A 26,728-nucleotide genomic window follows, 5' to 3' on the forward strand; every position below is an offset into this window, starting at 1 on the left:
GGCTCTGCGAGCTGTCACAACACAAATAATAGGAACAAATAATGTTAACCTTTCCGGCTGGAACAGTTTCTCCTTGAGCACTCTGGGGCTGTCTTGGTGGAAAAGCTGAAATATTTGCAGTTTTCTCCAGCGTTCTAGCAGGGTGAAACAGCAGACTAGAGGCTGAGCAGCCTTTGTTTAAGGAAAAAAATTAATGAGCTATTAAATGAAGTCCTGCTTCCTGCGATCAGATGTCCCTGGGCGGCGGGAGTGGCAGATCCAGGTGCATGGGGGGGTTCCTCACATCCTACTGATGTGAAGGGGAAGGGATCTGATGGGGAGGTTGGTGGACTCCCCACCCAGGAAAATATATTTTCTCTATTTTCCCCGGTAGATTTGCTCATACACAATTCTTTAAAAGGCAGAAATAACGCAAAGGACTGATTCACTCAGAAATCCCATTTGGGAACCTCTGCTTCCCTGCACCTCATTCCCAGGGGACCCCAAAAGGGACCATCTGGGCTTGCATCTCCCCAGTGAAGGCACTGTGGGGCACAAGTCTGATGCTTTCAGGAAGCACGAGATTTCCCCCCTGAGAGCAAAACACTAATGTAAGTGTCAGCATTGAGGAAATCCCGACAGAAATCTCTTCCTACATCTCAATCACTCCACTTTGCTTAAAAACACACTTTTTCCTAAAGGGGAGTTCTCACACCAGAGTAATGCTGCAAATGGCTAAAAAAACCCACCTCAAACAAAACCAAATAGCTGTTTGCTATTCAAAATCCTTCCAAACACATTTAAAAACAAACCAGTGTTTTGAGATTTCCACTTAGCTCAGGGTGTTAGAGAAGGAAAAATCCCTCCTGCGCTCAGCTCAGTGCCAGGTGACCCACACGAACAACTTTGCTTTCATCAGTGATGATGGGAGACTGCACCACTGGGTCCGTCCCAATTTTGTCATTTTTTCACTCAGTTAAAGTCCCACTACCCCTGTGCTCTGTATTTAGAAGCTGTTGAGCATATGGGGGATGTCAAAGCTGTTGGGTTTCACAATGGGCCATGCTAGCCCAGCTCTGCATGGAGCTTTTAACCTCCATGATGCTGATTTAAGCTGCCTGGCTTAGGGGTCAGGATGCCTGAACTCTCACCTGAACCCTCCTACTGACCTTCAAAGTGAGCCAGTACCAGCATTTCTCTGTGCCTCGGTTTCCCCAAACTAAGCCCTTGCATGTAAAGGACTTTGGGAGCCCTCTGGAAGGGCTTGGACCTATTATGCCCCTTACAGGGAAGGTGTCAGTGATGGGTCAAGCCAAGCTATTCCCTCATCAGCAATCAGCACCACATGCAGGAGAGTAACACGGGCTGGCCAGGTGGTCCCTCCAGCCTGGGATGCCACCACAACCACCGGGGTGAACCACCTGTCTGGAAGCAACAACCTAGTGCTAACCTGGGGATGCAGCACCAGCAGGAGCCGGATCCGAATTCCTGCAGGCAGGAATTATCACCGTGCAGTGGCCCTTCCCCTAAAAATAGCAGGGTGAGCCAGGCTCACGTCGCATGTGCCTGCCCGAGGCATGATGCTCCCCGCATCATAATGCGGTGTCTGCTGCGTTAATGGAGGGGAGCATGGAAATTTATTTTCAGGTCAAATCCTCATCATCTGCATATCTTCCATTCGAATATTATCATAGGACAGGAGAAGAAAAGGCAGGCTGAATGCAGGAGCACCCCAGGTGTCTGGCCATTGTCAGGAGCTCGCCTCTGCCTACTGCGCAGATTATTTTCCTCTGGTTTTCCCGCCCCAGCTTAATAGGGCTCTCTCTCTCACACACAGCCAGGAGCTGAAATACCATGCTCTTGTCAGAAAGCTTTATTATTATGGTAAAGATTGTCCTCAATAGATATTAATTATACTCAGCAAAAGCAGGTCCAGGAATCTATTTGTCTCTGCTCACCGATTAAATTTGCCCAGCTTTGCAGGGAAGGGTTTCAAGCTGGAGCATTAGATTTGTATAGCCTGCTCCAATTGCTGCCCAGAGAAGTTGTGGCTGCCCCATCCCTGCAAGTCTCCAAGGCCAGTCTGGATGAGACTCTGATAAACCAGGTCTAGGGGAAGGTGTCCCTGCCCATGGCAGGGGCGTTAGAACAAGACAATCTTTAAGGTGCCTTCCAACCCAAACCATTCTGGGATTCTATGAGTCTTACTGTTCCCCCAGCACTACCAAGTCCACCAAGCCATGTCCCCAGGTGCCACAACAACACATTTTTTAAATCCCCCCAGGGATGGAGACTCCACCACTGCCCTGGGCAGCCTCTGCCAGTGCTTGACAATCCCTTCTATGATGAAATTTTTCCCAGTATCCAATATAAACCTCTCCTCATGCAACCTGAGGCAGTTTCCCCTTTGTCCTGTTGCCTGTTATTCTGGAGAAGAGACTGACTCCCACCGCACTGTAACATATAATAATTAGGACTGCTCCAGCCTCAGAAAACCCAGATACTGTCATGTCCAAACATGTGCAACTTAGTTGTGGTCTATACTGGTGCCAAAATGTGCAAACCCAAACTAATTACATCCTGTGGCTAAATGGCCCTCCCAACTCAATGCATGTCCCAGCACACTAGAGATGAAGCCTCCTTGGCTGTTTGACCATCTGTTTTCCAGCTCACTCTGGTCCCACTGTGGTGAACTATTGTGGGGTTGAAAATATCCTGTTACTTATTTAAGCTTTTGTCCAGTGAGGGGATGGATCCAGTGAGTTGTGGATGTCATCCAAAACCCACAAAAATCAGTAGGTTCATTTTTCTTCCTCCACCCTCCTCACTCTCCTCCCTTACTCCCTTTTTTTTTCTTTTTTTTTCTGAAGGGATAGAGATCGTGCTCTGCTTTCTTTCCTACTTTTTTATGGGGTGAAAAAAAAAAAAGTGTAGCTCAGGAATCAGCCACGGGTCACGACATGGCCCCTCCAACCACCACCACCCCCCTTCCCACACATGGCAGAGGTACCCAATGCACACCTGGTAAAGCGAACTTCACAGATATTGCACATATAGGGCTTCTCCCCCGTGTGGGTCCTCATGTGCCTGGGCAGCTTGCCGGCTCCCATGATGACTTTGTTGCAGATGGGGCACTGCTGGGACGCCTTGGGCTTTATTTTCCTCTCTTCCTCCAGGGGCCATGGAGGAAAAACTCCTCCGAACTGGGTAGCGCTTAAGAAATTGAGATAAGCACTATAGTCAGTCTCTGCCTTAATATGCCCTAAGGGAGCTGCTGCGGTGTTGGCAAACATGTCCTTGAAGAAGTCATTAGGGAAAGGAGGCGGAGGCAGGTCTTCCTTCTCCTCCTCTTCCTTGATCTTCCTCTTTTTGATCACCAGATCCAAGGGGCTGTTGTCTACTTGCGGTTCCTCCAGCTGGGAGAAGGAGCTAAAGTCTCCGTTCCATAGGTGGGGGAAGAAGCTGGGGGCGAAGGGAGAGAGAGCTGGCCTTCTTTCCGGGATGTTTGGCTTAGGGTACAGGTTTTCACTTAACAAGGACTCGATGGAGAAGTCTCGTATCATGCCCAGGTGTCCAGAGGAGTTACTGGCTGGGAAGTGATTTGGAAAATCTTTAGGTGCTTCTGGATATGCTTCTTCGGTAAGATCAGACTCAGAAGGGCTTTGGTGGCAGCTTACTTCTTGTACATCGGTTAGGTTCTCCTGATTGACGAAATCTTCCACTTCCTCCTCCTCCTCTTCCTCCTCATCTTCGTCTTCATCTTCGTCATCATCTTCGTCCTCTTTGTCGTCTTCCTCTTCGGCCTCTCTGTCGGGCTCCATGATTTCAAGGCATACGTTGATAATGCTCTGGATCTCCAGCATCTTGGCAGCGCTGAGGATGTGCTTGACGTTTGAGGTGGTGATGGTGAGCGTTGAGGTGTAGGCGAACTCGAGGATGGCAGAAAGTGCTTCAGGCTTGACAAAGTCAATCTCGTAAACATAGGGCTGGTCTGTTAAAGTGCCGGTAGTGAAGAGTTTTTTGAAGTACTTGCTGCAGGCAGCCAGGACGGAGCGGTGGGTGCGGTACTCCTGGTCCTGCACGATGAGGATGACATCGCAGAGGAGCCCGTCGTGCCGCTGCTCGTTCAGGCCACACAACACCTCGCTGCTGTGGTTCGGGAATGGGATCCCGATAAGATCTTCAATGCCATTGGCCATATTCTCATTTAGTGCCCTAGGACAAAGCACAGGCAGCGGAGTGTTAGCAGGGGATTCCCAATCTGTGACGCCAAAATGATGCTGCCTTGTCTCGCTGTCCTTCTCTCCCCCACCTCACTTGGACCCCTGTAACCACCTCCCACTTGCATGGCCCCACTGTGTCTCCATTCCACCTTCAACTCCTTCCAGGTCCTCTGTGATCTAACCTCTGCTTCCCTCCACATCTTTTCATCTCCTTCTTTGTCTCCATCTTCATCTACTCAATTCCCACCCTATTCATCTTTTCATAACCACCACAGGCTCCCTCTTCTCTTTCACATCCCTCCCCCAGGAACCTTGTGCAATGACTCCCTCCCATCAGGTTTCTTCTACGTCCTCCCAGAGACAACATTGTCCCAGGCACATGTTGGATATGCCCTGCCAGGAGCCATGTGGGGAAAGTGTGATTCTGTATTGCTTCACACTGCCAAGTCCCAGCACCCACACAGCTTAAATCAGGAGAGCCAGGGAGTGCCCATCCCATCTACACCATTGTTCTTGGGACTGGTACAACTGGATGTCCCAAATAGGAGGGTCATGGCTGCTTGCTGCAGTAGGAGAGTGATCCTTATGGACAAGTAGGTATCCACTTCTGCTACATCATGCCTGGAATTTATCCCATGTCACCTCAGCATGTGGACAACCCGCATAGGGGTGTCTTGCTGAGGGATCTGGGAATGGGGAGGCAAGCAAGGATTTGTGTCACGGTGTACCTAAATGCTCAGAGGAAGAAAAAGAGGGAGCAAGGACCTGGCCAGACACAGATTGCTGTCTGCCATCTTCTCCCATGAGCTGAGCTTGCCTCATTCCCAGTCCTGCTTGGACTTGTCAGCATGGTATCAAATGCCCTGTGCATCTGGCAGACATCTTCCCCTGCTGGAGCAGTTTTAGCTTCAAAGGAAACCTCGGAAGCAAAAAGCCCACACCCAAGAGGAAAACCTGATTTCTTTTTGCCATTTTTTAATCTGTAAGATGTTTCCTTTTTCACATGGCTCCAGCAGCCCTTGCACATGAGAAATCCCAGGAAAGGAGAGTGATTTCCTCCAGCAGGCGACGAATACATTAATCCCCTCACACACAGAATACATCAAACAGACAGAATAACTTTGAATACACTAACCCTTTGGAAACCCCCAGGACACAGAGCATGTGTTCATGCAGTGTCACCTCTACCAGCCCCAGCTTGTGGCCCTGCTGCAGGTAGACACCCAGTTCAGAGCCGAGCAGTTCATCCCCGAGAGAACTCAGGGTGCCTGTAAGTGAAACTGCAGCCCCCCTCTGCCCCCTTTCACATGGCTGAGACCATCAGGTTCCCAATCCCACCCCCTGCACCTCTGTCAGGTTCCCAATTCCATCCCACACCACCTCGGCATCTGTCCTGGGATCTATTGCTGTGCCCTGGGTGTCCCTCCCTGCTCAGTGTCTGGCTGCACTCACTCCAAACCTCCTTCACACCAGTTGTGGGACCTGGACTACCTCATGGTGAGGGGCTGGCTCCCACCCTCCCACCTGCCACCAGCCCTCAGGGGTGGAAAGAGCCTGGCCTGATGGAGGTTGTCCACAAAAATCCATCCTTCACCTTGTCCAGGAAGCCGGCGACCCTTGGCGAAGCCTGGGGGGCCCCTAGAGGGGATCAGACTCAGCAGCGAACATTCCCGTGGGAAAAGGAACGCTGTCTCCCTTCTCCTCCCTCCGCAGGGCCGTTCTCCAGCTGAGAACTCGCAGATATCTCCCCCATACCTAACCAGCACTGCCAAAAACTCGCACGTGGGAGCCAGCGAGCAAAGGCCTTGGGGAGATGGTGCAACACAGACGGAGCCCACCTGGGGGCAGGTGATGGACCACAAGCCTGGTGGGAGCCACACGGGGAGCAGGCACAGCTGTCCCTGAGCAATGAAGCCTCCCAGGGGGCTGGCACCATGGGAAGCCCTCTGCAGCCACCTCCCCATGCCCAGAGTTGGGGGGAGGAACCGGGAATTACAGCCCCCCCCGAGCCCCCTCAGCCCCAGACACCGGCACTTTCGGTGGAAGGAGGATGCTCCAGCCCCCCGTCCCGCGGTGTGCCCATTACCTCCACGCTAATTACGGCTGTTGTCTGAAACAAATTGATTCATTACAGTGTGCTCTGCTTAACCACATTAACCAGCTACACTCCTCTACGAGCCCCACCAGCCCCGTATCAAATCCCCCTTGAAAATCGCCGATAAATGACAGCAAATCCAATGTGTTCTCCAAGTGGAGTGTAAGATAATAAATAACCCCTGAGCCAGGGAGGAAAAGACAACTTCCTTTTTCAGGGCTTTGTATCCCGAATAATAAGCATGAGCAATTAAATTTCTATTGCTGTTTTCATCTTCTACTCATTTATTTTTGTTTGGAAGGAGCATTAGTGTTAAAGGAGCTCCTTGCATGAAGGAACATGTCTTCCTACAAGCCTATTTTGATCTTTTACTGCCAGTTCACCCCAAGTGCCAAAGATCAGAAAATCAGAATATTAGACTACCTTGAGAAATGTTTTTATAGAGGGTTTTTTTCTGGACATTAAACTTCATTATCCCTAATTATTGAATTGTTCACTGCACAGCAAGAAAAAATTGAATTGGGAGATCGGGGGGGTATGTGATTATATATATATTTATATACATTTTTTATATATAAAATATATTAAAAATGATGTTGCTTTTGATGGAAATTGATTGGCTTTCCTTTCTTTTCCCTTCCCGGTCCTCTTGAGAAGTGGTTCTGTTAACCACAGTGCTTAGGCAAGCCGATAACTTTACAGGATGCTGGCAAAATTGAAGGTGATTCATGTCATTTAAATGGGGGGGGGGAGGCAGAGGGAGAGAAGCAGCCCGCTCATTTGCATACATTTGCATTTTTTAAACTCGCAGGGTGGTTTGACAGCTCTGGAGCTCAGTGAGCTTGAGAAATGACCTTATGGTTCCCATGCCCCCGGGGAGGTTGATGGCCAGAGGCTGGAAGTGTGCTGAGCCTGACGTTTTCCTTCCTCCCCCTCCCTCCTCTCCCTCCTCCTGCACTCCCCCCTTCCCCTCCCCAAGCCAAGGGTGGGGTCCTCAATAATAACAGGCATAAAAATAGCATCTGATGGTGACAAATGTCACCAGTGCACGCACACACACACACACACACACACACACACACACACATTCAAAAGCTGAGCAGACGACACGGAGTTAAAGAGAAAAATCCCATTTTATAATAGAAAATTACAGCATTGTTAAAATAAACTGGAGGGAGATGGTGGAAAGGGTGGAGGGCACCTAAAATAAATGTATTCTGCGAATGACATCGCGAAACATTGCATTTATGGTCATGCTTAAAACTCATTCACTACTTTCTTGCCAGGAAAAGCACGATTTATAAAAAAAAAAAAAAATTATGCTGGGAGATGCTATTTGGGTGTCAGACTGCTTCTCCCCACATTCTGCCAACAGATTTAGTCACTTGAGGCTGCAACAGGAGAAAAAGGGGGCAGGGGGAGCTAAGCATCGTACTCTTTATGGATGAAAAAACCCAAATACAAGCCGGGGACCACAGAAATATTATAAACCACCTGCAACGTGTGCTCCCTGGGTGACCCAAAACTCATCCAGGCACTCCTCTGCTCAGAAACCCCTTCTATTTTTTTAAAAAAGATTTTTTTTTAAATCTTTTTACTTCAAGCTCCTCCAGTATAATACAGCACCTGCAAGCCAGTAATGTAAAATTGAAATATCAGAGGGAGAGGCGAAATGCTCATTTAGCATCGTGGTAAATTAAAAAACCCCAGAAGTATACTCAATAGATTCTAGAGATATGTGCACTGAAAATAGATAAAACAAACTAATATCGCCCACATTCATTTGTATGGGTGGAAATGGAGGATGCAGCTCGGAGGAGCCCCGGGGAAGGTGGGACAGGATACTGCCTCTGGATCTCAGTGTTGCTCAATGCCAGGAGCAGGAGACCTGTGACCTGCGAGGGCTCCTCACCAGCACTTCCCTTTCCCATCTCCTTCCTCATCCCCAGGGACAAAGACCTGGGAAGCTGAGCCCTTGGAGGAGAGAGCCCAGGCTTGTGCAAGGTGTGGCTCCTGGTTCAGGGCTCCGGCAGGGACGGGGATGCCCCCTTCCCAACTGCTCCATCCGTGAGGATAACGCTTCCCAACCCCAGTCTTAGCTGGGAGATGGCAATTTTGGCCTTTAATTGTATGCTGGCATGTAACATAATTGCTATAATGTGCAGCATTTCAATATTTCAGTATTTTAATAGTCTAACATTTTAATATATTAATATCACAACACATTAATATTTTATTGTTTGTATGTTGTACATATTTAAAAATTTACATTAGTGTTGTACATATTTATATTTTATGTGGGTTTATTTTATATTTTGATATCTGTATAGAGATTTTTGGAGCAACTCACCTTGAAATGTGCATTGATTGGACTTCTCTTTGCTATGATTTTCCCCTCAGGAAGCTGCTGGCTCCTGACTACCTTTCTTTTTGGTGTGCCTATAGTCAGTCTCCATGGGATTGCCACCCCAAAGATATGGGGGTGCCCCAGGGTAAGCTGGGGATGCAAACAAGCTGCCCCCCCATGCTGGGCTCATTCTGCATTCAGCACAGCGGGGGAAGGAGCCTGAGGCTCTGGCTGATCTCTGCCTGCTACTGGTATCAAAATGTCATTTTTCCAGGCAAAACAAGGTGTCTCTAGTTCTTCTCTTCTTCACCCCCCACTCCCGTATATGCACTGGGTTTTGGGGTGCAAGCCCAGGGGTAAGTCTGGGGTTGGACATCCCTGGACACTGCTCCCCCATCCCATCCAGATCCTGCCCCCCACTCCCCAGTCAGTCCTTGCTGACACAAAACCCCTGGAGGAATTTGAGCTTTACATCTGAAGCATGAGGCCACCCAGCAAAGCACCCCAGAGGTGGCAATACCAGGATTCCGGGTGCTGAGCACCCCAGGCCACCCCAGCCTGCTGCCTGTGTCAGGAGAGGGAGTCAGAGAATCACAGAATGAATCCCAGAATGGTTTGAGTTGGCCTTAAAGCCCATTTCATTCCAAATCTCTGTCATAGGCAGGGACACCTTCCACTAGACCAGGCTGCTCAGGGTCCCATCCAACCTGGCCTTGGACACTTCCAGGGATGGGAGAGTCATCGGGAGATCTCATCATCTTTCCCCATCCTGATTTATTTTCCACCACCACCTCCCCTGCCCAGGGCACTGAGCAACCTGAGGCACAGATGCTTTGGCTCTGCTGCTTTGCTATCTACTCCACTTTCCCAATCCCTGCTCTAGGCTGCAGGAACAGAGGCAGCAGCCAGGGTGGGCTGGCTGCTCTGCCTCTGCATCCACCCGTGGTCCTGTCTGTGTAGACCTGCCTGCTACATCCATCAGCCCATAAATATATGTGGGTTATTTTTCTCCCCCCCCAGTTTTATTTGTGCCTCTTCATAATGAGGCAATTAAGATGTGCATGTGAGATCACCCTAATCTGTCAAAATATTACAGCTACTTTCTATGGAATACTCTGGCCAGTGATGGATACCTCCTGCTCCTGTTATTTGGTGGAAAAACACCGGCACAGGTTTCCCAGAGAAGCTGCGGCTGCCCCATCCCTGGAAGTGTGCAAGGCCAGGTTGGATGGGGCTTGGAGCAACCTGGTCTAGTGGAAGGTGTCCCTGCCTATGGAAGAAGGTTTAAACTGGACAGTCTTTAAAGGTCTCTTACAACCTAAACCATTCAATGATTTTGTTTTGGGGGCGTAGGGATGTTGGGGTTCTGTTCCTGCATCCACTGATTGCTCCATGACCTTGAGCAAGTCCCTTGTGCAAACATCCCTGAGCAAAGCCACCCACATTGACACCCTACTCGAAGTTGGCCCCACAGGGACACCACCACTGCCTCAGCCAAGCACTTCACTCCACTCTGGAAGACCAAGAATGAGTTGGGATCCCTAAAAGCCTATTTGAAGGCAGGCAGAGAGGCATTTTTTTTTATTTTATTTTTAATTAAAAAAAAATAAAAATAGGAAAGTGAAAAACCTAAAATAGGCAAGTATTTCCTCAAGCACACCAGCCCTCTGAACATCTTGTCTCCAGGAGAACATGTTATTAAGCCACCCACCCCAGCACCAAGCGTTTCTCCCCTCCGGCGGGAAGGTGGGGCAGAGCACTCCTCACCTTTCAATCACTTCCCGGCGAGGTGCCTGAAACGATGAGGAAAACGTGGCGACACCAACCGCTGCCTCCCTCGCAAGGAAGTGATTGGGTTTTTAGAGGACAGGAGCCACTCTGCAGACCCAAAGATGGTGCTGTGGGAGGGGAACCGCCTCGTAGCAACAGCACCAGGTTTTTACTGCCGGGCTGGGCACCCGCCCCAGCCTCCCATAACCGGGACCAGCCTTCCCCTTGGGACCAGCCTCGCTCGGGAAACGCGGGGTTGAGCTGGGAAAGTTGGGGGTGTTTGGTTTTTAAGAGGTACACAGTCAGATCATCCACCCAAAGCTGAGGATCTCGCCAAAAAATTCATGGATTTCGCTTAGGTCTGGACAAAGGAGAAAAGGGCGGAGGTTTCCAAAGTGATGCTTTGGGGAGGAAGGATGTAGAGAAGGTCACATCTGCCATGGAAGATGCTCGTTTGCAGCAAGGATAGGGAGGAAGCCCCGTAGGTGGCTGCAGAGGTGGCATCACCCCACATATCTCCTGGCAAGGGAACACCTCTGTAAATGGAACAGGTCAGTACAATTTAGGGGCATGATCCATAGGGCACCAATGTAAAGGCCAACCAGAGCCCCAGCAATGCTGGCACAGATGGAGACCTCTCACTGGTGCTGGGAAAAGAGGAATGGTCAGGGAGCCATGGAGGGGACAGCCCAACCCCACAGGTTGGTCAGGCCCCACAGAGCCAAGGATGTGTGAGATGGAAGAGCCCAGAAGCCGAGCGTGGTTTGATCACACAATTAAATTTTTTAGGCTTCGGGGATTGAGATCACACGGGTGACCTTCACCCTGGTATTTTTCCATTACCTACTGGACTCTTCAATATTCATACTAATCTCTGAATAAAATCCTTGGGCATACAAGGATTCATCCGTGTCAACATCTGGCTGGAAAGTTGAGCCCATGTGAACTACGTATATTTGCACATACTATATAAAACTGAATTTTTTTGGCTGGAACCATTAGTTTCCTATAAGCAGGCCACCAAAAAGCCATCTTCACTTAAGTCTCATGAGGGGAATCCAAAATAGAAGGTGTTCTAGAACCACCTCCACGGTTTCCAGTGATCCCAACAACATCATATTTCACCCCTTCTCTTCCCGGTTCCCAAAGTCCATGCAGAAGTTTAGTCAGCCAAGCAGACCTGGGGCACATCAACACTGGAGATCTGCTGGATGCTACAGCATTACTTGGGAAGGACTATTTGCTTAAGGAGGTAAATAGTGATTACAGGTGCCACTCATTTGCTCGTCAAGGTGTGGAAGCCTAAGTATCTCCTGTGCCCTTTGTGAATCCATCCCGGTGAATTTTTAAAGACTGATTATACAGCACAGCAAATATTATGCATCTCCCAACAAATCCATCCCTGCAGGTTAACTCCAGCCTCCCAGAGCCTACACGAAGCACTCCGTACCTCAACAACTTAGTTTAGATCGTACAGATATGATCTGGCAAAATCACAAATTGTGAATCAGATCATCCCTCAGTGACCTGAACAGTTGGATGCTACTGGTTGTATTGGGGATTTGCTGCTGCCCCATGACCACCAGGATCCAACCCCAGTTCATGGGGTATTTTAAGATAAGGCCGTATTTTCTGTCCTCAGTTCCTCTACGGGCTTGCTCAGGCTGAGCTCTCGATTGGCGTGTGGTGATGAACAGGTTGAGTTCATGGCAGGGGGTTGGAACTACATGATCTTTAAGGTCCCCTCCAACCCAAACCATTCTGTGATTTCTATGATCACATCACCAGGACCATGCCCCAGGGCTCTCCTATTTCCTTGGAAACAGCTCTTGGCCCCCAGATAGATGCCAACAGGAGCCCTGGCACGGCCAGAATAGAGTTCAATGCCTCCTATAATTGAAGGGCCACGTTTTCACTTCGGTTTCCTCTTTCCGGCCCGTTTAAATCACCCAGCACACCTCCCAGTTCCAGAGTTTATATAAAGCTCCAAAAACCCAGCAGCTCTGGGTCACTTCTGGGTGGCAGCTTGATGAAGTCTGCATGCTGCATGACAAGTGCCATCTGATGCGCTGAGCAGGTTTTGGCAAAGGGGGATCCTGGTGATAAATGGTCAAATAAACGTAAACAATTAGCAGAGCTACATCAAAGGCACCGCCTGGCTCCAGATGGTGTTTTGAGGGCTTCATCTACGCACAGAGCAGGGGCAAATTAATTAACCACAGGCAGGCAGGTACCAGACAGGAGACTCTATAGGATGGTCACACCTGACCACAGACTTTTCTTTCAGCCTTATCCCCCCACCCCCATTCAAGCAGCACCTTGGAGGTCTGGAGCTTGAGGGGTTGCTCTGGGCACCATCTCCCTTCTACTCCTCTCTGCTGAGGTTTCAGAAGATGCTGCAAGGCTGGAGATGCTCAATACCCCTTTTTTTTCCTTGAAACCCTCAGAGGTCCCTGTCTACAGGACTACATAGCCTTGATGCTCTCCTGACCACGCTCCAGATGATGTTGCTGGTGAATATCTCCCCTCCATATGTATCTACATGCACACACACACACACATATACACCTCAAACATGTGTGGGAGGGGGGGAATATGTTAAATGAAACAGATCAGTTTCCAGTCATCTTCTGCAACCACCCCAGTCTCATGCAAACTCATTCACACTTCAAGTGACACAATCCCCCTCCCACGCCACCAAAAGGAGGGGGAAAAAAAAAGAAAGCAGGAGGAAAACCCCCAGATTTCCCCAGACATCCACACCAGAGCTGGCCTGGCTGAGCACCAGGTTGCTGGTCCCTCCAGCAGCTCTGGCATGAGATGGATGAGGGGCCATGAGGTATGTGACATTGCTGGTGGCTTTTCTGCCCATATGTTTGCAGCTGCTCTCCTCCACCACCTTCCCCTTGTGCAAGATGCCCAGATCCTGCTGTAGGGAGTGATATAGGATAACTATATATATATATGATATATCCCTATGGACACACGACATTGCAACCCAATGAGCACGTCAGTGGTGGGTACCTCCTTCCAGCACGGCCCTAAAAATATCCAAAAAAGCCATTTCCTTCCATTCTGAGCTCCCCTGGGAGAACAGGCCAGCCCCTTCCCTCTCTCCCGTCCTGTTCTTCTTCAGAGCCAGAAAAAGGAAAAGAAATTAAAAAAAGGCTCCCATTGAACGGCGCGCACACACTGGGTGGGTTCGCTTCCTGACGCAAAAAAAAAAAAAAAAAAAACCAAAAAAAAAACCAAAACCAAAAAACCAACAAAAAAACACAACCAACCACGGCGGAAAAATGTGCCCAGCTTAACCATGGAAAACTGGTTTGGCTGCCATCCCTCCGGAGTGGACGGGGTTGCGAGGGACTTGGATGCGGATCCGGGTGAGGCTGTCACCAGCCTGCGCGAAAACACCGCTCCAAAATAAAACACTTTTTTTTTTTTTTTTTGAGGGCTCCAAAAAAGCACAGAGCGAAGGACGGGGATCCAGCCTCCCCCTCCTCTCCTCTCCTCTCCTCTCCCCTCGCCCCCAGAGAGAAAGCCACCGGCGGGAGGACTTTGGGAATAGAAATAAAAGGGTCAGAGCGCTCGCACATTAAATGAGAAGCAGATGTGTGCCTGCTCGCCAGCCTGAGTCACCGCGGGAGGGTGGGGAAGGGGGGGGTTATCGCTATTTTGGTGCTGGGTGTGGGGTACAGAAAACAATGTGAGGAGAAGGCGGTGCAGTGTTTGAGCAGGCTTAATATCGGCTTGGGAGCAGGTACAGGCAGGCTCCAGGAGCGGTGGGGTGGGAGGCTCAGCTCGGCGGTGGCATTGGCAGCAGCTGCACTCCATCCCCTGCCTGGGCAGGACTGCTCCTCCAGACCCTCCCCAGCCTCCCCCACAGCGTCTCAGGTTATCCCCAGTGGCACACATCCCTGTTAGGGCGGGTTTCTTGCTGGTCCCCATTATATCTCCCAGTATCATCCATCCAGGAGGAGCCCCCAACCATCCCCAGGCGTTGGCCAAGACCTGAGGTGTCTCCAGACTCACACCAGATTTGTCCTACCTCTCACAAGGCCATCTCAGGAGCTAGCATCTCTCCAAAGCCCAGTTTGCTCTGGGCCAAGCCCCATAACACAAGCTCAGCCTCACCTTTCAGTTCCCACCATGCCCTGTGCTGCTGACACCGTGTTGCCATTCATTAGGCTCATAATCCCACAGGTATTTAGGAGAGAGGTACCTCAGATTGGTCTATTTAACTCTGGCATAACCCAAAATATTATATTCCTGCTTGACTCTCGTGAGAGCCTTTGCAGCCTCATTGATTTGTAATTGCCATTTCAGTCCTGGAGCTCTAAGCACACGAGCCCTCATGCTACGTCTGGGCCAGAACAGCTCCCACACAGCCAGGAGGTGGCTTTTGGATACACATGTTCATGGATGGTGCCTCTGCAGAGCATCTCATCCTGCAAACCCAGCCTGCAAAGACAAGGCCCTTCCAGCACCACCCCCCCATTGTCTGTACCACGGGCAGAAGGCTCATCCTGGGCTTGACCCATGCTGCAGCAGTCAACCCCCACACAGGATGAAAATTCAAGACCCTGCTGCACAGAAGAGACCAAATCCACCCAGATTTTACCTGAGAGTGTCTCCTCCAAGTGACCTACAGCCCCTGCCCCATAGAAGAGGGGAGTTAGGCAGAATGGGTGAATATTGCGTCTCCCCATCCTTTGCTGTGCTGAGGAGGACTTTCACGGATGCTCCATCCCTGGAAGCAAGGGGCAATGGCTTTGAACTACATCAGGCTAGACAGAAGGGAGAAATTTTTCATGACAGAGGTTGTGAGACACTGCCACAAGTTGCCCATACAGGTGGTGGATGCCGCATCCCCGGAAACATTCAGGGTCAGGTTGGGTGGGGCCCTGAGCCCTGGAAGGTGAAAGGTGTCCCTGCCCACAGCAGGGTGTTGGAATGAGATGACCTTCAAAAGTCACTTCCAACCCAGACTATTTGACGATTCTGTGATTTCATGACCATTTTTTCTGCAAGCCAACATTTCTCTGAATCATATGTCCTGACCATGCTGAAACCCCAGCGAGATGCCATCACGTCTCCAACCCTTGAGCTGGGCCTTTCTCATGGAATTACTGCCAGGTTTCAGCACAGGATGGTCAGGGAAGGGGGATGAGAGTTTCATCCAGATTTTTTATATGTAAACCAACCAGCTAATGAGCTCTCTGAAGACCACAGGTAATATATGAGCATAACCTTAAAGTGTGGCCCAAGCACTGAATATCCAGAGGCAACTCCCCGTCTTCCGGGGATGATTTAATCCATCTCTCAAGGTTGCAGAGCAGTTTAACTGAAGATCAGGAGTCAGATTCAGATTTCATTTGTGCCTCAGCTCCTTCTGTGTGAGAAGTCCCTGGTTTCTCTGCCAACCTGCTCATAAGCTAAACAGCAGCTGAGTCCTCAGCTCAGCCCTGATCCTGCAAAGCCTCACCCGCCTGAGCAATCCGTGCGATCCGGTGGGGCCCACCCATGCCCAGCTTGGTAAATATAGTCAAAGCTGGTGGAGAACCAACAGAAAAAAAAAATTAAAAAAAAAAATTGAACTCTCCCTGGAAGAAGAAAAAGAAAAATATCCACCGCTTAGATGTTTCAGCTCAAACACACGGAAAAAAAAAAATTGAAAATCAATAGGATTAACTTTTCAACCAATGCTTCTGCAGGCAACCAGGGGGTCTGAGGGAGCAGGTCCCTAAGCAAAGCAAGCCCTACGTCCCAGCTGACTTCGTGCACATGCCAACTCACAGCCTGATCTGATTTAAACCAGCTGAGTTGTAAATGAGGCTTATAATGGAATTGGCAAATGACCCTTCAATACAGCATCGCAAACCGACAGCACTCAAAAATAACCAGGGGTCGAGTCAGGACTCAGCTCTCGGCCCGGGGTGAGTGCAGGATCTGGGGGGCATCACGCCTCAGGCTACAGAAACAGCCCAAGCAAGCAGGGAGAACCCCCAGCCTGTCCCCTATTTAGAGGGATGACCCTTCAAAAAAAAAACAACAACCAAAAAGAAATAGGAAAAAGGAGGAGAAAATGCAGCCCTGCCATGCAGAGAGAGACAGTCTCTCCTGTTTGTGTTGGCCTATCCTGAACTCCAGGCAGCTTCCAACTGGAACCCAGAAATGCTGATGGTGTTTGGAGTCTGTCTGCATCCCTCCCATGACGTGAAGAGGCATTCAGGATGATGGGCTAGGATGCTGGTATTTTTTTTTCCCCTAACAACTATATTTACTGTTACATTTTGAACTCCCCATGCTGTCATTACAATGTCAGATGAAATTACATGTGTGATAACCATAACATCGACGCATGCACAAGTTCACAAAGGCTTTACAAGGAAATATTTTTAAGGGAAGAGGGAAACTGCTCACATGCCTGAACTCAAAGGGGATGTCCAAAGGAGTCTCTGAATTACAGGGCACTGGCTACAGCCTGAACTTGGCCTTGCTGGAACTGAACAGATGGATTTTACGCTTTTTTTGGGCTTTGCTGGGCAAAACGTATTTTTATTTATCCTGGTGTAATTCTGGATTGACTTCAGGGATTTAACTGATGCTATTCTGGATTTGCACCAGGGCAAAGAGGATGAGGATGTTGCACTGGTCTGCAGGACAGAATTGCAGAGTGTTCTGAATTCCACTGAGCTTCTGTGCTGGAACCACCATGACAATCACAGAATCCCAGAATGCTCTGGGTTGGAAGAGACCTAAAAGCTCATCCAGTTTCACCCCTACCAAGGGCAGGGACACCTTCCACTAAATCAGGTTGCTCCAAGCCCCATCCAACCCAGCCTTGAACATTTCCAGGGATGGGATGGGGAAGCACAGTTGGTTTGTGACTTACAGGAAGACCTTTGTGGGCCCGAGAGCTGGAACAGAAACAGCTACACCACTGCAGAAGCATCTTATATCAAGGTGGCTGACTCCCTTTCACATGTATGCCCCTAAACAGCACTTCAAGTCTGAGGGCAGATGCTCTTTCCCGATCCAATATGTGCTAGAGTCATAAGAAAGGAACCCCAGCTTCTCATCCACTACCAGACCAGAGGCAACTGCTCCACGCAGCTCAGCCAGCCTTCGAGGTTGTTATGAAAATCCCAATTTCTGCTGGGGAAAAAGCAGCAATCAGATTTCTTCCAACTGCAGTGGGCAGCTGGGTGAAGGGAACTCGGCTGGTGCTCCTGTAGCATGGTTCCAGCAGCACAGTCACAGAGGCAGCAGCCTCCAGGAGAGAGGCATCATCTTCCACTGGCAGAGCTGGATGCATAAAAGGCAGCATCCGTACAGCTCTGATTGCATCTTCTTATGGGAAAGTGTTACAAGTGTAACTAGACCAGCCTAGTTAAAGTGCTACAACTTCCTGACAAACCTACAGGATGTTACAGATCAACCTGGCAGTGCAGTGTGGCAAACGGAGCCAGGCTGAGAGAGAGAGGGTTGTTCAGCCTGGAGAAGAGAAGGTTCCAGGGAGACCTTAGAGCCCTTTCCAGTGCCTAAAGGATCTCCAGGAGAGTTGGAGAGGGACTTGGGACAAGAGTCTGGAGTGACAGGACAGGGGGGAATGGTTTCACATTGACAGAGGACAGGGTAAATTTGAATATTTGGAAGGAATTCTCCCCTGTGAGGGTGGTGAGGCCCTGGCACAGGTTGCCCAGAGAAGCTGTGGCTGCCCCATCCCTGGAAGTGTCCAAGGCCAGGGTGGATGGGCCTTGGAGTAACTTGGTCTAGTGGAAGGTGTCCCTGCTTATGACAGGGGGCTTGGAATCAGATCATCTTTAAGGTCCCTCCAGCTCAAACTGCTCAATTATATCCACACCTATGGGTGTTTTTGTTCTTACACCAAAAAAAAAAAGAAATGGAAACATCTAACACAACAGCAACCCCAAGGATTTGAGGAGTGGGAAAGGGCATTGCACGTGCATAGAGAACACATGGCTGCCTCCCCATACTCTTCCCAGGGAACAGGCTTGATCCACCTCCTGAGTGAAGGACTGGAGGATGCTCTGGGTGTGTTTGTGTTTGGGCAACAACCCGAAGAGCACCAGCAGACATGCAGAATCACTCACAGTATCCCAGGACCTACTTTTTGTCTTGGGTGGGAAAGCACCAGCATTTCACCCCACTCTCCCCACCATTTCCCTGCCTGCATTTTGCATTTCCTTCCACAGCACAAACACGCCAGCCTTTGGTTTAAATGCGTTACAGCGATTTCTCTCTCAAGGAGAGGAAAATTCACCAATTAAGGAGCTACAACAAAAGCAGACACTTGGAAACATCTACCTCTCCATCCACCCACCTCGCCTCCCACCTCTGGGCCCTTCTAATCCACATTATGCTGTTTCATGCGTGCAATACACGAACAAAATGCCCCTTTGAAGCGTATTAATTTCTCTTCCCCGTTTGTCCGTGGAGACACATGGCAAAAAGGAGTGTAAATGCAATCTCTTGCATTTCATAGGGGTTTATACGCATATATATATATATATATTATTTTTTTTCTTCATTCAGCCCTTCCTAGGCATGGGCAGGACCCCAGCAGCTTGCCAACAACGCGCTTCAAAGCCGCACGCCAGCGCTGGATGAAACACCACCACCGCAGCAGGCCGGGGACTTTCCTCTTCCAAGCCGGTACTTCATAATATTTATAAATGCACTTAAGCCCCGCTCTGACCACTGCCTCTATTTGCAAACCCTGCCCCGAGATTCATGTCGGGTCGCGGGGAGTTCCGCTCGCATTGTTGGCATACCTGAGGAGAGGCAGAGGGACTCGCTCCCTGCACACAGAACAAAGCCCCGAGTTATTGCAGAGCTTTGCCCTCCACCGAGTGCAATTATGGTTAGAGAAAACCCTTGTTTATAGCAGAATCCTTCCAGTCGGGGAAAAAGAGATTTAATTATAAGGTAATGGTGCCGTGGGCATGTGTGTGCAAGCGGAGCGCAGATGTGGCCACGAGCAGGGCTGCTCCCCCTGCCCAGGTGGTTGCTGAATGGCTCCGGCTCTTGTGGATGGTGAAAACAGGGATTTGGAGTCTTCCTCCATGGCTGCTGAAGGTTGAGCACGGAATCAGGGGATGCAAAGCACGAAGAATTAAAATAATAATAATAATAAAAAAAAAGCCAGGGGAGACACCTGCATCACCTGACTAGGAGTGACAGGAGGGGAGATGGATGGCCAAATTACCCAAACCTTTCCTCTTTCCCTGAGTTATGGCCTTAGAGAAAAGTTTGCTCAGGTAGGTCATGAGAATCCTAGAATGGTTTGGGTTGGAGGGACCATAAAGCTCATCTTGTTCCACTCCCCTGCCATGGGCAGGGACACCTTCCACTATCCCAGGTTGCTCCAAGCCCCATTCAACCTGACCTTGGACACTTCCAGGGATGGGGCAGCCACAGCTTCTCTGGGCAACTTGTGCCAGGCCCTCACCACCCTCCCAGCCTAGAATTTCTTCCCAATGTCCAATCTAACCCTGCCCTCTGTCAGTTTTAAGCCATTCCCCCTCATCCTATCACTATCTGCCTGCGTAAAAAGTTGTCTTCCATCTTTTTTGTAAGTTCCCTGTAAGTACAGAAAGGCTGAGGTTTGGTTTGAGCTGGGTTTGGTTTCCACTCTCCCTTCCAAATGGTATTGCAGAATCAGAGCTCAACGAGAGCTGTTGTAGACACAGAGATGGGCCCAAGATAAGCCCAAGAGGTCAATCAGACTCTTATAAAAAACACCTTTAGACAAAAAAGTACCTTCCAATGACATCCAGAGCTCCTTGATGCTGCCTATGCCAAAGTACATGCTCATCAACTGCGTGCAGCAGAGAATATTTTTCTAGCCCTGTCTTTTCTTCCACTTATTTTAAGGAATAGAGTGTGGTTTCCCCTCCTGTGTTTCTCATATTTTGCTTAAAAATAAAATTTGAACCTATATCAAACCAAACAGCTTCTTGCCCAAGGTGGTAAGAAAAAAAAAAACAACAAAAAAAGAAAAGGCTCTTCTATGGTGAACCCATCAGGGAAAGGGAATATAAATCCCCCCGCGGATTTATTCCACCAGAAGCACCCAGCCCCCAAAAACCAGCGCAAAATCTGCAGTAGATCCTTCCTACCATGGCACATGACTTCTTGGAAACATATAAAGCATCTAATAGAGCGTGGTCTGATTTATACTCGGAGCAGGGCATCTTTAATGGCAGCAGGAGTGCGGGTGTAAATCTCCAGGCACGGAAAAATCAGACGCATCGCCCCAGTCCTCTGGATTCGCTCTGCTCTGAATGCCACTGAATAAAAATGAGGCTTTATGGTAAAAAAGAGGGACATGTCCTTCTGCTGGATAGGAGAGATTTCTAAGGGCACAGTGCTATAAATAATCATTCAAGTCAGTTTGCAAGTGTCTCATGTAACCCATGATAAGCCATAGAACAGGTATTGAGAATACCACAAAAATAATCAGAGGGCTGGAGCCCCTCTGCTCTGGAGCCAGGCTGGGAGAGCTGGGGGGGGGTTCACCTGGAGAAGAGAAGGCTCCAGGGAGACCTGAGAGCCCCTTCCAGTGCCTAAAGGGGCTCCAAGAGAGTTGGAGAGGGACTTTGGACAAGGGCATGGAGTGACAGGACAAGAGTTGCTTCCCAGGGAAGCAACCCCAGGGGATTCCACTTAGATAGAATGAAGAAATTGCTTATGCTGAAGGTTGTGAGGCCCTGGCACAGGTTTCCCAGAGAAGCTGTGGCTGCCTCATCCCTGAAAGTGTCCAAGGTCAGGTTAGAAGGGGCTTGGGGCTTGGAGCAATCTGGGATAGTGGAAGGTGTCCCTGCCTGTGGTGGGGGATTGGACTCAATTTAAAGCCCCCTTCCAGCCCAAACCATTCTGTGATCCTATGAAGACTCAGTGGGTTGAATTAGAAGTGGAGCTGTGGTGCCCCCTCATCAATCACACCTTTCCAAAACTGTAAGCTTGCCCTTGTTCATGTGCACAACCAGACACCTACAGATCCCCCTGGATGTACACAAACCCCCTGCCATCCCAACCTGCACATGGAGGGACTGTGCACCCCAAAGCAGCCTCCTCTCCCTGCCCTTTCCACTGGTGGATCACGGGGACATGTTGATGTACGAAAAGGGACAATGCCATGCTCACTCCTCCACCCTGCAGACAACCCATCCCTAAGATCTTATGCCCATCCTGACTCCAGAACAACACAAATAAATACGAATATCCTTGGGAGTAAGCAGGGATAGTTGGCAGCGAAGCACATGTGTGCCTCCAAAATCCAATTTAGTAATTTCTCTTTATTGCAAACTGCTGCTCTTCAGACAGTGTCTGTCCTGTCTGCAGAGTAGAAACCCACCCACAGCAGGCTGCTCAAGTCCTAAGTGACCTTCTTTATCCTTTGACCTTCATCAAGGGCAGGTTGCACCTCTGCTCTTTAGGTGCATTTGAGTGTGAAGACATTGGATAAAGACCTATGAGAGAACAAAGAGGAAGCTGCTTGTGAAAACACACACTGAAATGAGAAAACAAAATAAACAGCCAGTCCTAAAAGAGAAAACTCCTGCCATAAAGCAGATTTTGAGAGGGAAAAAAAAAAAAAGAAACGGTCATGCACTGCCCTGCTTTGCTAAACAGGCAGATGGGACTTGTATTTCTCTTCTGAAACTTTAATGGAGGGATATGATTCTGCTGCAAGCATATTTTATATGCCTGGTGATTAAAGAGGAAGGGAAGGGTATAATTTATAGATTTGTGAAACACAGAGGATAGCTTTCTGGCTGCAATGTTTCATTATTTTCTTGTTATTCCTTTTATTCTCCCTTTTGCTCCCAGGCTTGATGGATGGGCAGCAGTGGAGACAGAAATCTTCCTGTTATACTCACAGGGCAGGTACTGAATCAGCAACCATGGTGGCTACACAAGCTGCACCTCTCTGAACAAGCCTGAGACAAAAAAGAAGTGTTTCAGTGTGTCCCTCAGCCTCTACAGCACTTCCCAGCTCCTACAGCCACCTCACCTCTCGCTGGTTAACAGGCTTCACTCTTTCAAAGAAGAAGGTTGAGCCTTCATTGGTTCTTGATGCAGATGGGAATATGACTTGGCCAAGCTCTTGCCCCACCTGATCCTCCAGGCCCTGCATTTTCAGGGGCAATCTGCTCCTCTGCCAATATCCTGGCACTCCCCACCCATCCCACCTCAGGAGGAAGCAAGAACCACCTACGTTTGCCTAGAGAGCCACCCTGTAGGCAAAGGCTTGGTGGTCCTGGTGGCCAGGAAGGTAGCCAAGAATCAGTGGCATGGCCTTGCAGTGAAGACGCCCAAACATACACTCAGTAGAATTAACAAAAGTGCTGCCCAGAGGTCAAGGGGAGTGATCTCTCTGCTCTGTTCATCACTTGTGAGACCACAGATGGAGCACTGTGTCTAATTTGGGGTCTCCAGACAGACATTGTCACTGTGGAGGCACACAGAGGGGATGAGGGAGCTGGAGCACATGAAGTGAGAAGAGAGGTTTGTTCAGCCCAGAGATGAGGGTATGAAGGGGGAATGTCACTTTTTCATCTAACTACCTAATGATTAATTATAGAGAAGAAGGGAGTTAGACTCTTCTCAGTGCACAAGAAACCATGGACAGAAGTTACAGCAAAGCAAGTTTAGATCAGATGTAAGAAGAACATTTTCAGTAAGAGGCTGGTCAAGCCTTGAATCATGAAGCCAGAGAGATGCTGGGATCTGTGTCCTTGGAGATACTCAAAACTCAACCACACAAAGGCATCAGCCTGTCCAAGAGTGGGAACTTGAATCAGGAGTTTTCAAAGGTCCCTGCCACCAAAACCATTCCCTGAATCCATGCTCTAGTTGTGCAGATATGGAGCCAAGGCACAGAGGAGATGAAATAATACAACCACAGGTATGCAGGGGACCTCTACCTGAGGTAGAGGCCATGTCTCCAGAGAGCAACCTAAACCCCTACCCTCGTTGCTCTTGGGTAAATTAAACCCATCACTACAGTTGTGTCTGTGTGTGCTGGGGTTTCTGGGGTCATCTGCTCCCCTGGTAGGAAGCTGCACTTCTCCTCCTGCAAAAATTCTTTCAATTTTTAATTTTTTTCCAACTTCAGGGCCAATTCTGCAACTCCATCTTTGTGCTAGGACTGTCAGTGAAAGTGTCAACTGCGTGGCTGGTTTCTGTGATGTGGAATCATGCCCACCAAGACTTGGACCAGGACTGTGCAGCCCATTTCACATAAGCCACCAACCAGCCCACACTTGGCAAAAGACTGAAGACAGTATCAGCCATGCCTGCATGACTCCTGGCTTTGGGCCATTTTTCTCCAGCCCTCCGAGCAGCCACGATATAAATCTTGCTGTCCTTCCACTGGTCTTTGCTGTGACAACACAATCACTTGGCTGCCCATGCCAGCCCCCATTGGGTGTTTGTCAGGGATGCGTCAGTGGAAAAATGAACTCTGTACCCTGGAGAGCAAGGAGAGCAGTTCTTCATGAAACCAACCACTGCTGCCCTTTCCCAGCTCACACATTTGCTGCGGGAGGAATCCGAGTCCTTGTCAAATCACTCTGAATATTTACCTCCGCCAGGAGCAAATCCGTATTCCTCCCTCCAGGTGAATAAGCAGGAGAACCTTGCCCAGATAAATGCAGGGTAAGGGTTTTGCTTCCTCTCCAATGCCAGCACTCCCATGCCTAAATATCTCCATTAAATATGTGTGTGCATGTGTACACATCCTTTATTCAGAACTATATTTGCTCTTTAGAAAGAGGACTGCTTGTCCCACTGAAGCCAGAAAGGAGGAAGAAATTCTTTACACTGAGGGTGGTGAGGCCCTGGCACAGGTTGCCCAGAAAAGCTGTGGCTGTCCCATCCCTGGAAGTGTTCAGGGGCAGGTTGGATAGGACTATAAGCAACCTGGGCTAGTGGAACCTGTCCCTGCCCATGGCAGAGGGTTGGACTGGATGAGATTTAAAGGTCTCTTCCAAACCATTCTGTGATAAGTCAGCTGAGTCCTCCTCTACACCCCAGCAAAGCTACAACTCCTGACAAAACAAAGAAAACCATTCCCTGCATTGCTAAAATTTAGGTTCTGTAGCAATTTTTATATACTAGTTAAATGATCTTTTTTTCACTGGCTGAAACCCCTTTGATTGACTTACTCCAAACTGAGTTTAGAGATTCACTGGAGCCTGGTGATGGGACCCCACGGCGTGCTGGAGACTGTGGGAACATGCAATTCCAATAACCACCCATGGGGAGACCCTGGGGCCAACAGAGAAGTCAGCAGGGCTGGACACAATGTGGATTCAGCTCAGGAAGCTCACACAGTTACAAAAGACTATTAGCACGGGAGGGTGGAGACCTGCTTGTGTCCGGAGAGAGGGAAGAGAGCCCATCCCCTGCTGAAAGCCGTGGGTGGACGTATTGCACTTGGCCGGCCAGAACATTAAGGCAGGTCCCCTAATTTAACACTTCCCAATGGGAGTGAGATGAAAAAAAGCAAATCGGGGGGGGTCGAGAGAGCCCAGGTAAAACACCATCTGGAGAAAACAGGGCGGGCAGGAGAGGCTCCTCGCAGAGGGGAGCGGGAGGGAGGCTTGGTGGGGGGAAGAGGAGGATGCCGGCTGCACCAGCCACCGAGTGCTTCAAACACGGGGCGCAGACGAGTGGGCTCACGGGGCAGGGTGGGAGGAGGTGAAGGAAGCAGGCAGGAGAGAAGATTACAGGAGTGCAAGGAACAACAAAGAGGAGGAAAACGGAGAAGACAAAATTATGCGGGGCCTCGGAGGTCAGAAGAGTCAACTTCAAAAGGATTCCTTAAAGACATAAAGCAAATGCCTTCATATTCAATTATTTAGTTTCCACACAAATCTAAGTAGTATACAGTGGATTTTTGAGGGGTTTTTTTGGGGTTTTTGGTTTTTTTTGGGTTTTTTTTGCCTTCCAATACTATTTGGCACAAAGGGAAGATAAAGTGGAGGGACGATGAGAGAAGTCTGGGACTCTTTGTTTTCCTAATGGACCAGACAGGGCTCGAGTCTGCACGACCCCCTTGCAAAGCATACGAGGAGGACAGAGGAGGCTTTTCAGGAGAAGAAGGGTGGGAATGAGCAAGACTTCTCCTTTCTGGAACTGAAAAGCATTAAAAAAATTACTCGTTCAGCCTGAAACAAAATGTTTTCCCAAATTCTGGGTGTCTGTTTAATCAAAAACACAGCAAATGTTGAGTTAAACAAATCACGCTGCCTCTGAAAGTCAGGACTTCCACTCTGCAGATGCTGAAATGAAACGCTTCCCTTTTTCACAGTTCTTCCATTAATCTGGCAAAACTGACCCAGACACACAGTAGTTCTTTTGTCACCAAAAAACTCTGTACTAAAACATGTTTAGCTGAATTATCTCTCCCCACTGTACTTAAGGAAGCTAAAGTGAAGCACAAAGCCAAAAGAGCCGGCTCCTCTATCCTGGGGCGTTCAACCCATCAGCAGAGTTAAAATCACTGACAAGCTATGGCAAGCTAATGTCAGTAAAATGGTACCCAACAGGAGGTTTGAAGCCGGCACAGTGAACTCTACAATAAGTTCCAGTCCATTAAACACCAGGCTTAAGTAAAATATTACAGCAGGTCATGTTTTAAAGCGGGCAAGAGTAGGTGAGGGAATCACCGAGGACCCATGAGGATCCTCTTGGAGGAGAGCAGAAACTCTGCCGTAGACTTTTCCATCTCGCTGCCCTTATCACCGTCACTTTCCTGCTGACTGCGTGTGCTTCCTTCCGCCCCACGCAATTTTTTCCATGTGCTCCTCCAGCAGGGCATTGAGCCACTGAGGCAAAGCCATGGTGCTGTCACACGAAGCATCTGCAGGGCTACCACGTTGCCCAACAGGGTGATGATCAGCCACATCAGAAAAAAACACAAGAAGGAAGTGCCTCGGTGAAGGCCTTGTAACAGGTCAGTAGCGGAGCCAAGAGTGGAAATCATGTCCTCCTGTTTCTGCCCACCTGGATCCCAAGTGTTTAGTACTTTTCTCTGTTCAGCTTTGACCTTATGAGTTCCCTTAACCTTCTCCTGGCAGTTTCCTAATGGGCAAATAAATCTCTGGAGAGTATCTTAAATTCTTTTTTATCACAGACTGTATCAGTGTGATAATAAGATCAGCCTTCAGACTCCCCATTAAGTCACAGAAGGTGTGGTCATCAGTCATGCTTTTCCCAGACTTAATTGCCAGACAGACACTTTAAGTGGAAAGTCCATCTAATGAGCCCAATCATTAA

At 49.1% G+C, this 26,728-nt stretch overlaps 1 protein-coding gene and 1 long non-coding RNA gene across 3 annotated transcripts in view; one reads left to right on the forward strand and one right to left on the reverse strand.

Annotated features, from left to right (window-relative positions):
- The window catches only part of ZBTB7C (zinc finger and BTB domain containing 7C), a 126,059-nt gene that overhangs the window by 3,620 nt on the left and 95,711 nt on the right, over window positions 1–26,728 (reverse strand). The window contains exon 5 of the mRNA XM_027671699.1: window positions 3,001–4,194. Coding sequence (XP_027527500.1) covers window positions 3,001–4,194 — 1,194 coding nt within the window. The remainder of the gene's footprint in view (window positions 1–3,000; window positions 4,195–26,728) is intronic.
- Window positions 16,601–23,900, forward strand: LOC113961387. Of its 2 annotated transcripts, none has more exons than XR_003532297.1 (3): window positions 16,601–16,666; window positions 18,974–19,093; window positions 22,274–23,900. It is a non-coding gene; the product is annotated as an uncharacterized LOC113961387 (long non-coding RNA). The 2 variants fall into 2 exon arrangements; XR_003532296.1 differs by lacking the exon at window positions 16,601–16,666 and adding an exon at window positions 17,141–17,380.

This window comes from Neopelma chrysocephalum, unplaced genomic scaffold (genome assembly GCF_003984885.1).
Source record: "Neopelma chrysocephalum unplaced genomic scaffold, ASM398488v2 Primary Assembly neopelma1_97116, whole genome shotgun sequence".
Classification (NCBI taxonomy): Eukaryota; Metazoa; Chordata; class Aves; order Passeriformes; family Pipridae; genus Neopelma; species Neopelma chrysocephalum.